We start from the raw sequence: 18,467 nt of genomic DNA on the forward strand, positions 1-18,467 counted from the left end.
CTGTCGTGCCACCAGTGCTCGGCACAATACACTCATCAAAACCTCACACCAAGAAACCTCACGACTGCTTTAAGTTTGTGAGTGAGTGAGTGAGTATTACAGTTCAGACATGTTTACAGTGGAGTGTAAGTAGGAGTCAAATAAGATATGTTTGATTATTAGATTAAATTTGAGGGAATAAACTATAAAAAAAACAATTACTATGAGAATGTCATTGCTGTCTATTAAATGTTGAATGATGAACCCTTTTCTCGATGCAAGCTTTTCAAACTTTAGTCTTTAGTCTATTTCTAAAGTATTACATTTCATATAATTTAAAATGTAATTGAACAATAACACACTTTACTTCACAAATGTCTATTGTTGATGTATAAATACTTTCTTCTAATTAGCCCATGGATGTTCACCTAAAATTAAACCCTAAATGAATTAAATTAATTTTAGCATCCTGACCGGCTCAACCAATGGCAGGAGCTTGGGGGCGGGACTTTCTGTTTGACTGACCAATGACAAATAAGAGCATTGTTTGGGGTGAAACCTGCTTGTTATTTTTGCAAATCTGTTTTTTTTATGTTTGCAAAATGCCATGAGGTCAGGATCAGTGTTATTAACTATATACTATATAGTTATATACAATTACAAATAGTTTTCTTTAATTTCAATAAAGCTGAAATAAAATATAAATATTAGATGAAAATTTTAAACTTTAGCAACATATTTTGAAATGTTGCCTTGGAAACTAACTGAAGTGAAAGTACTAAAATTATTAAAACTAAAACTGAATTAAAAAATAAATAGAAATGTATAAAAAACATATTAATAGTATATAAATAATACTAAAATAACACTTGCCAATATAGAATGTTTAAAGAAAATCAACACAATGCTACTTTGCAAACACTGTATCTACAAAAACAAGGATAAACACTTTTAGAATTTTGTTTTCCCAATCACGATTAGATTCACTTTTTAAAAAAAATACATATACTTTGTCAAATACCTTTTAATAGCATTTTTGGCAGCATTCATGCTTGAGAACCATTTTCTTTTGCACACTTTCCATTTATCATTGATAAGATATAACCGATCCTTATATGTAGTACAGTACTTTGTTGTGCTGAATAATGTTTCATCTGTCTGTTGGTTAATTTGAGTTTGACTGGTGTTTCTGGCTCAGGATCAGGAGGCAGTAGGTGGAGGTGACAGCACGAGCGAGGTGTCCGTCTCCTGCTCCTCCACAGACGACACAGCCAGCGTGGGGCATCCCAGCTCCTCGGCCGAGAGCTCTGAGGAGGTACGGCAAGAAGAGGAGGCCAAAGACAGGCTAACCGAGGTGCCGCTCCCCGCCTCTCTCTTCTGCTCCACCGTGCGCTCGCTCTCTCCGTTCCGCAGACACAGCTGGGGTCCTGGGAAGAACCAGGGAGGGGAAGAAGAAATGAACCAGCGCAGGTACAGATTACACTGAAGTGTGAAGCTTGCTCTTAGGACCAGTGTTTTCCTGCTTTGTGAAAAAGTGCTTCTCAGTCTTATTTTAATAAAAAAAGAATCTAAATCAAAATTTTTAAATGATGATATTGCAATGTAAGAAATCTTAATTGTACTAAAATAGACTTATTTTTTCTAACGAAATATGATTGATATTTTTATCTGAAAATTTGCTTACAGAAAAAATGACATTTCAAAAGAAATAAGTATTTTATGCTCACCAAGGCTGCATATATTTGATCAAAAAAGTTGTGAAATTTTATTACAATTTAAATAACTCTTTTCTATTATAATATTCTATTCTATTTTAGTCCTGTGACGCAAAGCTGAATTTTCAGCATCATTACACTTCAGTCTTCAGTGTCACATGACCCTTCAGAAATCAGTCTAATATGCTGGTCAAGAAACGTACAACATCACATCATACACGTCTTTACTATCACTTTTGATCAGTTTAACGCATCCTTACTCAATAAAATAATTAAGTTGAAACGCACTATAGTAAAGGAATATGATGAAAATGTATATCTCATCACAGACACCAATTTGCCCAAAATGTATTTGGGTTTTTAGGTTTTGAAACGCTGAATACACTCCCACTCATAACACACTGAATGCTAATGCACCAGCACCTCAAAAACGAAACACCAAAATAAGACATGCTCTGAGAATGACATCATTCACACTTCTTGATCATGTGACATCCTCAAACCTTTGCATGCTCTAATCATTCTCACCTCGCTCTTCGCTTTGTTACTGATTTGCATTCACTCTTTTTCTAATGCACTAATTTCATACTTTACTAGTTTCATTTGTACCCTTCCAAGACTCTTAGTATACAGATATTTTAAGTCATAGTAGTTACTAAAGATCTCTCATATTTCCATGACATCTCATACCTCTCATCATCTTTCCATTTCCAGTTCTGTACGAAGTACAGGAGACGGCAGACCTGTCTTTTACAGAAGAAGGTATCTTGTTTTTTTATTTTATTTTTAAGTATTTAAGATCTGAAATCCATATAGAGCGCAACAGTGATTCCCATTTTCATGCTAGCAAAGTACAGTACCAGGAATTAACATAACTAACACAATTTTTGTTATGTATAAGAAAATGTTTTTGCAAAACAAATATATGCGATTAGGATGAATTTAATTTTTACCTCTCGAACCCTACTGTTGCGCTCTATCACTCTTAGAAAAAAAGGTTCAGTGGGGTTCTATATAGAACACTAGGGGCCCTATTTTAACATTCGAAGCGCATGATCTAAAGTGCACAGCACAAGTGCACTTAGGGCGTGTCCAAATCCACTTTTGCTAGTTTAACGAAGGGAAAAATGGTCGACGCACCTGGGCGCATGGTCTAAAAGGGTTGTCCCTATTCTCTTAGGGCCCATCCACAGTACTAGGTTTTAGTTTAGAAACGGAGACCTTTTGCTACGTTTGCACCTCCCGTCCAGACTAAAACTGCAAAAACGAAGACCTAAAACTGAGAAGTTTGAGAAGGCAGAAGGCAGAAACGCTGCCGACCCCGTTTTACTTTTTGAATCTCCGGAGGACTTTTTAGTGAAGACGGGTCAAAACGGAGGACTTTAGAAACGATGACGCAGAGGCTCACGCTCGGCTCACGCTCGGCTCACGCTCGGCTCTCTGATTGGGTGTCATACACCGAAAGAAAACATACAACAACAGCCTGGACTACCAGTTATGTTAGTGCAAGTAAATTCTGCATTTTACAGTGCTATAACTGCCTACATGCGCCGAGGCAAGCTATTATTCCAGCGATCTGTGACAGTTCCCGTGTGCAGCGGCGGTATCAACCGTACATGGAGCGTCGCTTTTGGGTTAAGACGGGAAGAACCAGCGCATGGTGGGATAAGTTTATCAATGAAGTTGTGGTTCCTGAGGAATGGTGCGAAAACTTTCGAATGTCCAGATCAGCACTTATCGACCTCAATGAAATCTGAGGAATGGTCAACCTGATTCCTGTTTACACCGGCACGCGCATGCCCAGTGTAGGTGAATGGTCACGTGCAGTGTTGCACGATTGGACTAAAGATTTCCAGCCCAACTACAGCTTAAAACCCGCCCATTTAAAAAAAAAACAGCCCAAAATATATACTGTTATTAAAACTGTTATACAATAAAACACACAGAATTTACTTTCTTATTAAACAACCAGACTAACAAATCGCAGAGCACCATGCTCGCGCCATATATCCAGTGCATCTTTTTTTTTTAAATATAAATTATAATTTTAATAAAACACAAGGTCTACATCGGAAACCCCAGAAGGGGACATTTTTTATTGTTCTTGTGCTATTATTGTCAGAACTACAGTTCTTCTCTAATAGGCCAATTCTCAAATCATTTCATTGCACTTTACTTTTTGTATTAGTGCTTAAAAATGTGTGCTTTATTTACAACTAATTACATTTTTTATATTATTATTAAAATTATTATTATTTAATCAAGATGAATTATCATTTTTTTCCTTTTAATTTTAAATAAAATAACGACTTAATGATTCACTGAATCGTCACTAGACACTACATCAGCTACCTGTAGCCTATATGTTATTAGGTTTAAGAAATTATCAAACATGACATCAGAATTGTACAGCAAAATAAAAGTGTGCTAAAATAGCATAAGCACGCTTACCTTTTAATATGGAGTTAACGTAGAGAATCTCCGCAGAACTGATGAAAACGTCTCTATTATCTCATCTTGCATTTTTTTGAACTGTGTCAAGCAATGTAGGCAGCGATTCCAATTTCACGACGCTTTTGGTCATCTTTGATTGGACACTGCCCTGCTGCTCCCGCTGGCACAGTAAAAGTTTTTACACTTGGTGCACAGCGCGATTTGTGTTTTTTTGTGTTAGCATGCCCTTTCAATCGTTTAACTGTGCTCTGATTTCTGATTGACAGTATTTACAAAATGCCTTTGACCAGAGAATGTCTAATATGGGGAGAAGTTTCACTGGCAGTAAACTTCCGGGTTCTGAACTGGTTGCAGTTCCACTCTGGCTCCATATGAGGGCGCTCACAGGACGAGTGCAGAATGAATGGAGGTCTATGGAGCTATACCCCTAAAAATCCACTCTTCTCAGGATATAATTTTTTGTCTAGTAATTTGAATGTTGTTATCGAAAGGAGATGCAAAGACATTACAGATTACTGGGTGTTAGAGATTTTTTAGAATCACTTATTTGCTTTAAAAAGTCTTTTAAAATGGCAATGACGTCATACACATCGTACGACCAGAGAACTGCTTTACGGCAATCCTTCAGTCACTTTGGAGCTTTCGCGATCTGCACTTTCTTTTCTCTCGAGGCATCGACAACACCGCTGACACAGGTAAATACACATGCTAGAAGAGTTTTTGTTTTGTTGTTTTAAAAGACCACGCCGAAAATACTTAGGATACCATGATGCCATCAAGCGGTATCTCTGGACGTAATCAGTCCTTCACTGACCAATCAAAGTCCATTAGCAGAATGCTAGCGTGTTATGGGCAACCACAACTCAACCTGTAAGAAATCGAAAGGACATAAGTACTTGTTCATTCAACTTTGGACCTATAACCCATGTTGAACTTGCAAAATCTACATTCAAATCTGAGATTTCTCAACGGCAATCGGGTGAAAGAGACAAATTTAGCCGTCTAGCCCCATAGACTCCCATTCATTTTGCACTCGGACGATCGCCCCCAGTGAAACTCTGGTGGAGCTACAACCAAATTTCGGTACAATAGGGCTTAATAGGGAGTGGCCAGGCTTTCCTTAGATGGCTTTGCTTTGACTCATCGCCTACCACGGGTGCAATCCATGTTTTCAGAGACGGGTCGCTCTCCCATTCCTTTGAGTAGGACTTTTTATTTTTACCCCACTTTGGCATGATGATGATGAATGATGATGATAAATGCAGTATCCTCGATATAACGAATAGAACGATTAGCCTACAACAACCCGCCAATCAAGCTTGAAGTCCGATTGGACAGGATTCCCCTGAACCTTATTGGCTAACCTGAACCATACCTAATTTAAACGTCATCCTAAATTATATAATTTATTTTATAGTTCGTTTTCATGAAAAATATAAAAAAATATTGTTTATAGTTAAAAATAAAAACCCGCCAATTGCATCAAAAACCAGCCCAAATTTTAAAGACCCAACTTTAACCCGCCCAATCTGGCAACACTGGTCACGTGATCTGCGTTTTCAGTCGTTTTAATGTGGGCGCAGATCAATTCTAATAAGCAGCTAAAACGCTGGTGTGGACGGAGATCGTATTCGTTTTAATTCTCCGTTTCTAAACTAAAACGCAGTATTGTGGATGGGGTCTTAGAAATGGGTGTGTTTTGGGCGGCTGCATTGCGTCGGTTGTATGATAGGGTTCTTGGACTAAATTTTAAAGAACGCTTTATTCAAAAAAGGTTATAAGGAGGTAAGTTTTAAATTATTGCACAATACATTCATGGCTTATGGTTTATTTCAAAATTTTCTAGTGACAAAGTGTTTACATGCTGTTTCATTAATTCATAATTAACTAAATTAATTCATAATTAACTAAATTAATTCATTAAAACCCCAAAAGGTTCCAATCATCTAAACCCCTTTTAGGTTCTTTATACAACCTTTTCTTCTAAGAGTGAAGCACAATAATCAACCTAAACAAACAGTTTACTGAATAAATGCTCTACTACTACCCCTCTAACTGGTTTGTGCCCACTGGCGCCCCCTATTTTTTGCCCAGTCTGAGCTGGTGCCCAAGTGAGCCATGTCGAGAGCTGGAAGAAATTAGAGAGCTCATCAGGTACAGAGAGTGTGTGAGCGCGTTGTGTGCAAGCTTCCTGTAAATCCAACCGAAGAGCCACCCCCTTTGACTAGCACAAAGCTTTTGCATCATTATTTGCATTACCTGTTTGTCTGAGAGCAAAGTGAGGCCTTATGTTTTTTTGCTGTCCCTTTCAGCCATGATACAGCTTGGATAAATGATGGCTTTTAAAAGTTAGAAGTGTTGCTGTAGAGATACTTGCTGCATTTTGCTGTGCAGGTTTTTTTTTTTTTTTTTTTGGTAGCTTTTTTTTTTGTTGCAGTTGCATGATGACTGATATTGTTGTTCTCGTATCTGGCCCAAATGTCAGGTAAGAGGAAGTTTGTTACGAATCTGTTTCATACTGTTGCACCAAAATGTAAAATATTATTTAATATGACCAATTTGACTACAGTAGGTTATACCAATTAAAGTAATTCTTACGTGTCATGTCATTTAGAAATAATTTACATTTTCACTTTTTAAACCTTATATGTTGATTTGAGGTTTAATATAATTGTGATCTCTGTATACATCATATATGGAAAGTCTGGTAATTTTCTAGTCACCTTTAAAACAAGACCCTCATTATCTATATAGTGTGATATGTACTGTAGTTATCCTGCTCATGTAGTTGCTCACTTCTTACAGTGTAGTTTTGATTTTTTTTTTTTCCTACGATTTTATTTGTTTTGAGATTTGAATGTCGAATGCATGCTCGCATATATATTAGCATCCCAAAAAAATTCTCATGTAGCCTCAGGTTGTGCTTTTCATTGTGCTGCTTTGAGCTTGTAATGTGTGTCTATGGCGTCACTTCTAAGATCCTGGTGTCGCATACTAACAGCAGCCATTCTGTTAGTGAAATTCACTGTGTTCATATACTAGACTGCCTAAAGAGTCAGCTTTGCATAGTCCCAAACGCATCTAGCTACAATTTAATACTGCAATTTTAGTACTTTTTTTATTGTCTCAAGTTTTTTTTTTAGTACTTAAGTAGTTGCACTGAAATACATCATAATTTAATTCCAATTGTTATATTATTGAATAATAAATAAGGTCTAATCATTTGAGTGTGTATACTTCTGTGTTGGGTGTAGTGTAATATGAACATCCACTTTGCATATTTTGCATCTGGTTGGTCAGTAGTACACCATACACAGACACATGTGGACACCTTTTTGAGTGAAAAGAAAACCATGTAGAACCCATAATTAATTTAATGTAAATTAAAAAGTTGTGCGGGACAGATATTTATTTATTTATTTATTTATCTACTTTTTTTGTGCTCGGCTGTTAGCAATGTTTTCTTTTTTAAGTTATAGTTTGGAGGGTCTAGCAGCAGGGATTGAGGATGGCAAACGTTGGATACCGCAGTCCGGAGGCCCATCCAAGGATCAGGGAGGAGTGCAGGGGCAGGAAAGTGAAGAGAGGGGCTCACTGATGTCTCTCACAGAAGAAGGTCCTGAATCCGATTTGGGAGATTGCAGCAGTCCAGGTGGTCAGGTGAGATGATTTACCTTTCCCAAATCATGACATTTTAGTTAAAATAGAGTAACTATTTGAAAAGGTTACTTGAAGCGGCCCAAGCCAGTGCTTCCCAACTGATTTGGCCATGGGACCCACATTTTCCCATGGTCATGAAGCTGCGACACAAATTTTTAGGAATTTGAAGCAAGCTAATTTTTTTCTCAAAAATATCACTGACACAAGTTTAACAATTTATATCCTACTCACATTCATACTATAGTTTTATATAATAAAATTAAGTTATAGGTATAGAAAAATATAGAAAATAGCACAAAGTAAAATAAAGTGGTATTTTGGGGTAAGATTACGTAGACTACAGTTACCAAGGTAAATTTTCTTTCTTTCTTTCTTTCTTTCTTTCTTTCTTTCTTTCTTTCTTTCTTTCTTTCTTTCTTTCTTTCTTTCTTTCTTTCTTTCTTTCTTTCTTTCTTTCTTTCTTTCTTTCTTTCTTTCTTTCTTTCTTTCTTTCTTTCTTTCTTTCTTTCTTTCTTTCTTTCTTTCTTTCTTTCTTTCTTTCTTTCTTTCTTTCTTTCTTTCTTTCTTTCTTTCTTTCTTTCTTTCTTTCTTTCTTTCTTTCTTTCTTTCTTTCTTTCTTTCTTTCTTTCTGATATAGTATAATATAATGTTGTTAATATTTAATATTATATATTATATTATATAACTATTATTTCCACCACTTAATCAAGACACTTTTCTTTAAAACATGATGACTTGACTTCTTCATGATTGCCTCTCGTGTTGAGCTATTTAGCCCGCAACCTTTCGAGTATTCCTACAGCGACTGATTTGGCGCACATACTTCTCTTTCTATGAAACCTGTAAACCGCAATTACCAGTTCTAACTCTATAGCGACACTAACTCTATAGCTCTTTATCCAAGCACTGCAATTATTTCTCATTTACTACAATACAGTCAAATGGATTTCCCTACTCATTTTTGCATCTGTTCTGTGCGCGGCATTTTATTTGTCCTGCGCGGACGGGATCTAAGGAGTGCGCAGCTTGGAGGGAATTCTGCTGTGCAATATCTTTCTGTGAACTTAACTTTAGCAATTTGCAATTGCAGAAATCAAGGAAGTATCATCAGTTCAGACACAGCGGTCAATCTGTGACCCTCCCCCTCATGAAATCAGTTTCTATGCTTTCCATCAGCCAACGGGACATAGATGGTAAGTTAAGCTGCTTGATTTCCATCTCTTCTTTCAGTTTCTGGCTGCTATAGATTGATTAGAAATGGATTTTGTGTTAGAAACATATTTTGCTTTCAGAATACCAGATATTTCTAATTAATTCCTTGTTTGAGAGGTTGTGCACGTGCAGGTTGTCCCAGTATAATGTAGTTTAATTTCTTCATCTGGTTTGTCTCAGTTGTCCTCAACCCATTTCTCAGGCCCCTAAATCATCTGGTTTAATAAGTACTTGCTCTGACTTTTCAATCCCCAATGCAACCGTCCAGCGATAGGAAGAATACGGCGAAAGAGACGGGTCTCTTTTTCCTTCAACCTCTCACCGACCCTCCCCAAATCTAAAACTGTCTTTACTGTCACCTCTTCATCTAGTGATGAGGAGGACACCATAAGTAAGTTGCAGTAGGAGCTGGAGAATGGCATCTTCAGCATAGTAACCCTTAGTGATTTGTCCCTAGATGATGCTAGCCAACTATGAACCCTGACCCTAATATAGAGTAGAGCCCTCTATTATTGTGATATCTTTACTTATGATATAAAATTAGGGATCATTGTGTATTGTGTATATGTACTTTGCATCTAGATTGTGTATTTTCATTCATACTGAATGGTGTCATTCATATTTTTAGCTATATTATCGCCCAACCCTAATTGTCCTTTTTGGAGTTTGAAAGTTGCTGGTCACTAATTTTCATTTTTAGGTGAATTAACCCTGTAATATGCCATCTTTTTGCCATACATTTAGTTTGGAGGAGGTCACGTTCTGAACAGTTTTACTACCGGTACTCCATTTGTCTGTGGTTACATTCATATTCATGGCTGTATGTTTTTTTTTTTTTTTACTTCTTTGAGATTCAGTGGCGATTACATGGAAATTTCTTACAATAACAACTAAATATGATTTCATGACAGCATTATAACTTCAAAAACTCAGTATTGATTAAAATGGTCTTGCCCATAGCATGTTCATGGTACAATGAGTCATTTTAGTCTAGTTGAATATCTAGACAAATCACATACTCTTTTGCAGACAGACAACTTTGCATGTGGAGGTAAATCAGGCTCTGTTGATGGAGGCTGTTTGTTATTAGTGATGGTAATTTGACTCCATCATTGTACTTATAGGCATGACATCATACACCAGTAACTCCAGTTCAATGGGATACAGGTACAATGCCCATGCATATCTCAATTAATTTTGACATTTCTGGAAACTCATATAATGCATGTCTTTACAGTATATCTTGCTTTTTTTTTAGCATTACAGAGGAGGAACCTGGACCTTTAAGAGGAGATTTTGAAAAAAGTACCACCAAAGTGAGCCGGACTTTCAGCTATCTAAAGAACAAAATGTACAAGAAAGCGAGAGTAAGTCAACGTTTTTGTTCGTCATTTTTTCACCAAGTACTTTCCTCTGCACCAAGAGTGTATTTGTAGATTAGCTCATTCGTTTCATTCATACTGATGACTGAGTGCGAATGACTGAGTGCGAATTATCACCCTGTCAATTAAATGCAAGACAGGAATTGACCCTTGTACTGAAATCAATGGAGAAGTAGATTGTGTGAGGGGTTTGAAGAGATTTCTGAGCACTAGAGGAAATATGGTAAGAAGAGGCATTATAATGTTACATTCTTTACAGTTAGCTCAGCATTTTACCCATTTAAAGGACCAGTACCTTATTTACAAACTACAGAGACCTAAAGTGCACATTGAAAAACTTTTTTCACGGAAACCTGCAAATAATCACAAATTATTTTGCAATAATGCAAAGTTTGGTTGCACTTTATTTTAAGGTGATGTAGTTACATAGTACATACTCAAATAAGTACTGATTAATATTCATTAATTGCCTGTACTATAGAGTCACAGTTAAGGTTAGGGTTAGTTACTTGTAATTATGCATAATTTACTGTTATTACTATAGTTAATATATATAGTAACATGTAACCTTAAAATAAAGTGTTACCAACAGTTTTAGCAACTAAATCCTGACATTTATTTTTTTGATGCGATGGAATTCATTTATTTTTTGTGGCTTAAATAAACTTTAGGGCTTCTGTACATACATTATTTCTGAATTGGCCTTGTATTAATACTCTAAACTTCTTAAGTCATTCAAGACTCTAATTTCAAGATTTTATTGACCTAGTTAACTGTAAAAACTAACCATTAAAATGAATCAAGCTTCCACACACTAGAAACTTTGTAGTTAAATGTACTATAGTCTGAAACATTTGCAGCGCTTCTGTTTTACTATAAAAGTTTTCATATGGGTGTTTTTACACCAAACTGTTCAGATTTCATCAACACTTTGCTGTTCTGACACCAGCAACGACAGTGCAATAAAAAGAGGAAGTAAGAGTCACAGCACCTCCCAGCTTGAGCTGGATCACTTCCTCCTGAATCTGAGGTGATGCTAAACTTTTTGTCTCGGTCGAGAGTCTTGCAAAGGCTCTGCCTCCTTCAGTAATGTTATATAGAAAGTTTTGCGAGGTTCAAGGCCGCTATCAGAAGATAAAGAGCTTGAAGGGAGAAGAGGTAGGCCGAATCTCTGTCACTGCCTCATTTAAGGAAAGTGATGTTTTGCCCCTGGGGTCCGTCCAGTTTTGTTCTGGTTTATCTTGTGCAACTTTCTCTTCTCACTTCTTGATGTTCACTGGTTCTGAAATGTTTAACTCCTTAGTTGCTTAACAATGGAATCCAATGACTTGCTTATCGTTTAGTTGTCATATTGATTGTATTTTTAGTGTATTTCATCCATACTGGCACGTTGTTGACAGCAGTGTGTTTGATTCATGGTGATTCAACTATACATAATCAAATATTTCATGTTTAGTAAGCCCGATAGTATTTGTTACTTTAGCTTTTTATTACCCCCAAAAAAACGATTGCTGTTTCTAAACAGTTCCTTAACTTGAGGCCTATATTTACAAGTAGGAAGCTGAACTTTGTTACAGGAGAACTTGACAACAATTGAGAGGATGTTTGTGCACAACTGTCTGAAGTGAAAATGTCCTCAGTTTGAAATGACATTTTTCATAGGGACAATAGGGCTGCCTCTAAGGTCCTCTTTTTGATTAGCATACACATTAGCTCTGGATCCTGTGGCACTCAATCCACATTTTGTCCCAAGTTTCATAATTTAAATATTAGCAAACAAATACCTTGTTTTGTAGAGTAAGGCATACTAAATGACTTTGCAGAAATTAAATTAAAGAAAGTGATGAGCTAACGGTTAAGTTAACGGGTTTAAACGGAATTAAATACGACTGGCCATTACAGTGCTCTGCAAGTGTTAACAGCTGTCACCTATTGTAATGTTTCTTATACCTGTACCTTTTCTGGCACAGGAAAAAGACAAAGAAAAGAATCGGGAGAAAGACAGAGAGGCAAAAGAGAGAGACAAGAAATCTGTGAATGGACACCTGTTCAGCACGTCGAGTTTGCTGCATCCGGCTTTGTGCCAGCAATGCAACAAAACCCTCAACACTAAAGATGTTGTCAACTGCACAAGTAAGAATCAGTTCATCATTTAAGGCAGTGGTCTTCACTATTTTTTTCATGAGAGCCGCACTGATATGACAAAGTGAGTAGGAGAGCCATTTTTACAGGAAAGTATAAAAAGTTACATCCAGTCATAAATACCATGTCTGTTTATTAATATGTCACCCATTAACATTCAATATGTAATGCAATAAATAATTTTTTTTAAATGATTTACGTGTCAAATTTGTAACTGAGACAAGATGATTTCCCTTAATGAAAAAAAAGCAGGATTTCCAGAATAGATTCATCCCAGAATGACATTAAGTTTTTTTTTTTCTACATTAGCCCCTCATGTATCTAATCATCCAAGAGCACATGCGGCGTTAAGAGCTGGAAATACCGCCATAACTGGTAACTCCGCAGGGACTGGATATGTTTACATGCACAACTTTTGTTTCAATCGGTCTGAATTCATTGTGATTGATTAATCTGAATGTATTGTAGTTTACATGAATGCTTAACATCGTGATATGATGCATGATCGGTGATGTGCACGTTTATAAGTCAAAAGATTCAAATTGGGAATAGGTTTTTTGACATTCGTACACTCCACAAATATACAAAGTTTCCCGCTGTTGTCGCGTAATAACCATTTTCCTACATTGGTTCTTTATTTGTTTTAAACAGCAGACTTAATATCAAATTCTGGTCATATTTTGGAGACAAACCGTTATGCAGTTCTGTTTGTATTGATCACGCAGTAAAAATGCCCAAAATCAGTCGTCTGTGGATGAGAATCTGAAACAAGGACTGGTGAGCCGTTGTCCTGCTTCACTTCACAAATACTGAGTGAAAGGAGAATTATAAAACGACGTGACACTCGTTTATACGACACTTTATTCATCAGAAGAACAGCGCGTTCTGCGCGACGGACGGCGTCCTTTCAGTTTCGGTTTTCAATCGATCAAGTGAACATGTTCTCTCGATAAACCACCCCTTTCAATCCGATCAAAATTATTTGAAAATAGAGCTGACACTGAGTTTTTAATGGGTTATGTTATAGTCCTACTTCTTTTTAAATGTTTTTATGAAATATCTGTAGTGACTGCTTGATCATATCACTGTATTATTTACCGGCATGCGAGCCACAAATGAAAGCTTGGCGAGCCGCAACACTGATTTAAGGTTTCAGGTACTACTTAACATCCATTTGATTTAGTTACCCCCCAACACTAGATTTCACATGAAAAGACACTGAGTTTTTACAGAACCTCTTGTATGTGCAGGACAATTATCTATACAATAAATAGAAACTATTTTTGTTCCCTTAAGTCCCCTTGTTATGCTATTTCAAAGGCTCCTAATATTGTTTGGGAAGTCTCCTACAATAAGTTGGTGTGTATCCAAGGTCAAAAACACAATTATTTTCATAATATACATTGCACATCACCTCATTTCTCAACGTGTCTAAAAACAGTTCGTACAAAGATGCAGTCTCTCTAAACTCCTCCTTTCGGAAAGCCTACTCTGCTCTGATTGGTCAGACGTCCCAGTCTGTTGTGATTAGTCTATCGCTTACAGAGCGTGTCAGAAACCAAACACCCATTACCATATCTGAATTTACACAGTGAATATCTCAATATACAGTGATACGAACAGTAACGATGTTATACCATATCGGTTTTACGTCGGTTTTACCGGTTTTATCGGTTTTACCATATCAATTCAAGCCCAAGTCCTCATCCATCTTGACATGTCGACAATACGAACCAAACTCTTCCAGTCTCAGCTACAGTTTTTGAGGACAGGGCAAAGTAGACGTTGTTTGCAGGCAGCCAATGAAGATCATAGGCTGGCATTATGCAAATTTGTTATATTGTTATGTAGGTATTTAACAGAAATGAGACTGATATTGCTGACGTCTCGTTTCGGCAGTTCAGAATCTGTTTTTTCTTTTTGGAGACTAACTTTATTTGTTGTGCACTTTGATCTTTAAACCTTTGCAGACCTTTTGCATTCACTAACAGCTATATTACACTCCACATGAAAGGTAATATTTAAAAAAGCATAACGGGGCGCTTTAATAAGTGTGGTGATAGAATAGAAAAACTTAAAATTGAAGGGTGATTTAAAGATGTCATGGATTTCAAAAGACTCGTTGCTCAAAAATAGGAAGCAATTCTGGTAACATCATTCACTTCCTCATGGAGCTGCTGAAGAGAAAACCTTTTAAGAAAAAACAATCCAAGGCACTCGAGTAATTAGTTTTTAGAAAAATGTAAAAAGCCTTTATTCTTTCATGGCTTAGATTTTAAAACAGATGACAAGCAACGGCACACCTACGCGTTGCGGCCCATAAGCCATCATCAGGATGAAAATCTTATTCATTCAGGGAGAAAAATTTTGATGCATTATTTTTTAAATATTTTAATCTCATTCATATTTATTGTAAATAAACTTTAAACTTCCCATTGAGTCTATTTTTTCAGTCTTTTTTCATCTTTCCATAGCCTCATTGCCCAGCCCATTGGGAGGAAATATATAATATAAACCTATATAGAAATAATGATAAATCTATTAAAAATATTTAAAAAGTAATAAGAAACAATGATATTGTATATATTCAGAGTTTGTTCTTTAGATCTGCATTAGTATTGCTTTTTGGCACGTTTCTGGGATTTCATTTGTGAGCTTGGTGGAGTTTCCTGACTGGAAGGAATTCCTAACCCTAAGCCCAACTGTCTTTACCACTTTGACCATAAGCCAGAATAGAAAAAAAAACGACTTCCGTTATACGTTCATGATTAAACCCTTATGTTTGGTCATAGAGGTGAAATCTCTGCTAACAGGAAAGGCTGTGCTTATGCTTTGGTATCAAATGATGTATTCCTACAGCATCCGCAAAATAGCATCTTTATCAAAGAATTGAAAGATTGAAAACTTAAAGGTGCAGTAAGTAATTTCCGAGAAACACTGTTGATATTTAAAATCAACACAAACAAACACAATCCTCCCTTCATTGCTCCAACTTTAACTTGAGCTTATTTCAGTTAGTTGCCAAGGTATTATGTCTAATTTTAGTGTTCTTTAAAGTTTAAGTACTAAAATACTTGAAACTTGACGGAAATAAAAATAAATTAAAGCTAAATATTTTTTTTTTTTTAAAAGATAAAAGCACAAACTCATTTATTATACCTTACAGCATTCACAATATAGCATCTTTATCAAAGAGGTGAACTGAAAATGAGTACTTTGCTAATGTTTTTATTTGTGATGTTTTGTTTTTCAGATTGCAATGTGAGAGTTCACAAGAGCTGTAGAGAAAGCCTACCCATATGTCCCAAAAGCAGAATGAAGGTTTGAGTTGTTTTCATTCTAAAATGTGCCATTTTCTTTTTTACACATCGAGAAAAGTGTCTGCATTGTGTTGTAAAAAACAATCTGTTCCTCCTTTTGTGTTACATAAACAACAGTTTGCAATACCAGAGTCTACCACTATGCCTGTCGTCACTCTACGAACAAAATGTGGGTTTGTAGGTTTCTCTCTTTTTATTCTATGAGTTTTTTCATGTCAACTGATCTTACTGGTGTATCTGTGATTTTGGGGTGTAGCGTCCACAATGCGGGAGCGTCCCTGGTCTGCTATCTTTTCTCCAGAGGAACATTCTGCGATTCTTCCTTCCAGACGACCCACCAGTATTATGCCCTTCCACAGCAGCAACCTCTCGAAAAGCATGTCCATCAACAATATTGCAATGTTAGTGTCTAAACACACACACACACACACACACACACACACACACACACACACACACACACACACACACACACACACACACACACACACACACACACACACACACACACACACACCAAGTATTCTCAGGATTCAACTGAAAATATAGTTGCTGAGTATGTTCAGAATTGAATGCAACTATACTACACAGTGTTGTTATTGATTACGAAAACTATCGACAAAAAATATTTCGTTAATTGAAATAAGTCTGAAATAAGGAAAATAGATTGAGCACTTAAAAAACGATCAACCCTTTACAAAAGATAAAAAGAAGAATTAGGACGAATCAATGAATTAGGAATAATTTACTGCCATTGTGTGAGTAATATGAAATCATGGAATCGATAAAAAAAGTAACTATAGTCTGATTATCAGTATTTCAAAAGGTAATATATCTAATTACAAGTACTTAATTTTTGCAATCTGATTATGTAATACAGACTACATGCGTATAATCAGTTTCTACCCAGCACTGGTAGTATGGCAGTACGCCATTCTCAACATAAAACTTAACTGCTGTCTCTATAGCTTCTGATACCTAAAGCCAGTGAATCTGTCTTCAGGACTCTTGACCTCATCCCTCATCCCAACCTCATCCCTTCCTGCAGGTTTGACGATATACCTCTGAGAGGTATGCGATATCTGTCTCAATCCACAGACTCCCTCCACAAACCCAATAAGGTCACAGCTTCCAATGAGTCTCTAGATGAAGGTGAGCAGACATATTTCTTCCTGTATTAGACCAGATGCAATATCCTGCACTTTCAAAAGCATCTAAAAGAGGGCCCAACCTAAAACCTAAAAATCACTGTCCAGCATGTTCCATTTTCAACATGAATTAGTCCTTATCCTTTTAAAAACAAGTCATTAATTGTCAGAGCTGTGGCTTCATGGGAGGCCTAGTTTTGAATCTGGCCTCTTGTCCTTTTTCTTTCCCTTTCCTTCAGTCATTTCCCTCATTATTTACTTTCACTATTAATAAAATGTCTTTTTAAAGTTTCAAGTTTTTTATTATTTGCACAGGTTTTCTAGTGATGTATGAATAAAAATTTTGTTGGTTTCTAAAGGAACGGAGATGGTTGACAGCCGGCTGATGGGAGAGTTTGAAGCAGATGTTAAAGAACTGGAGGCTGACTCCTGGAGCATAACTGTAGATAAGAAATGTCTGAAGCATCTCAAGAAGGACATCATTAAGAGGCAAGACGTCATCTATGGTAAGTCCATGTTAGAATCGAATACATTTTTATTTTATTTCCAGGGGAAATGCTCCTGAAGGGCCATTGGTTTTGCAGCAAGACCAGCATACAAACAAGAAAATATACAATGCATTAAAAAAGGTTAAAGATTAAATAAAAATGAATAATAAAAAAGTATAAAAATGACAAAAACAAAATTACTAAAACTAAAATGAAAACTGAATATACAAAAATAAAAACTAACTAAAAATATTAAAATATATTAAAAAAACTATAATAATGAATCAAAAATCACATGCAATCATTTTAGCAGCAGTGTTGTTGACCGTAACTTGAAGCATTTACTCTTGGTTCTTTTGGTTAATAATAGGTAAAAAAAATTAACAATACAAATAACACACTTAAATTTGTTTAGATGCTAGTTTACAATTAAAGTGAATTGTTTAGAAGTGATTGGCAACTTTAACATGGTAATCTCTTGCTATTCAAAGAGTCGATCTCTATTCACTGGCCCAAAAGCAATAAGAATGGTAACTGTTGCTTTTCCAGATGTCTGGCTCTAAACATCTCCTTCCTTTATCAATCCAGAGCTGATGCAGACGGAGATGCATCACCTGCGGACGTTACGTATCATGTCTGATGTGTACAGTAAGGGCCTGCTGACAGATCTCCAGCTGGAGGTCCAGATGGTGGAGAAGATGTTCCCCATGCTGGAGGAGCTCCTGGAACTCCACACGTTTTTTTTCAGTGCACTGCTGGAGAGGAAGAAGGAAGCCAGCCTGGATGGAACGAACGGCTTTATAATCAACAGAATAGGAGATGTGCTGGTCAACCAGGTGAGGGTGTTTGATTTTACTTAAAGTCCCCCTGTAGTCAATCATTTTATCCCTTAAAACTCATATTTGATCTCCAAAATTTCACCAGAGGGGGACTTTAAAGGGAAGATTTATGTGTTTCTCAGGGGCCG

General features: G+C 36.4%; 1 protein-coding gene across 6 annotated transcripts in view; it reads left to right on the forward strand.

Moving 5' to 3' along the window:
• Window positions 1-18,467, forward strand: part of LOC143737014 (A-kinase anchor protein 13) — an 80,857-nt gene that overhangs the window by 45,983 nt on the left and 16,407 nt on the right. For 2 of the 6 annotated variants that reach the window (XM_077227913.1, XM_077227914.1), the window contains exons 11-25: window positions 1,178-1,449; window positions 2,409-2,456; window positions 6,243-6,302; window positions 7,622-7,808; window positions 8,899-9,001; window positions 9,289-9,411; window positions 10,145-10,187; window positions 10,279-10,387; window positions 12,373-12,535; window positions 15,798-15,865; window positions 15,982-16,033; window positions 16,121-16,265; window positions 16,913-17,016; window positions 17,372-17,518; window positions 18,089-18,336. In XM_077227913.1, coding sequence (XP_077084028.1) covers window positions 1,178-1,449; window positions 2,409-2,456; window positions 6,243-6,302; window positions 7,622-7,808; window positions 8,899-9,001; window positions 9,289-9,411; window positions 10,145-10,187; window positions 10,279-10,387; window positions 12,373-12,535; window positions 15,798-15,865; window positions 15,982-16,033; window positions 16,121-16,265; window positions 16,913-17,016; window positions 17,372-17,518; window positions 18,089-18,336 — 1,872 coding nt within the window. The remainder of the gene's footprint in view (window positions 1-1,177; window positions 1,450-2,408; window positions 2,457-6,242; window positions 6,303-7,621; window positions 7,809-8,898; window positions 9,002-9,288; window positions 9,412-10,144; window positions 10,188-10,278; window positions 10,388-12,372; window positions 12,536-15,797; window positions 15,866-15,981; window positions 16,034-16,120; window positions 16,266-16,912; window positions 17,017-17,371; window positions 17,519-18,088; window positions 18,337-18,467) is intronic. The other 4 variants (XM_077227917.1, XM_077227918.1, XM_077227916.1 and 1 more) reach the window with 3 other exon arrangements.

This window comes from Siphateles boraxobius, unplaced genomic scaffold, assembly GCF_051911475.1.
Source record: "Siphateles boraxobius isolate OS27281-9 unplaced genomic scaffold, OSU_SipBor_1 130, whole genome shotgun sequence".
Taxonomy (NCBI): domain Eukaryota; kingdom Metazoa; phylum Chordata; class Actinopteri; order Cypriniformes; family Leuciscidae; genus Siphateles; species Siphateles boraxobius.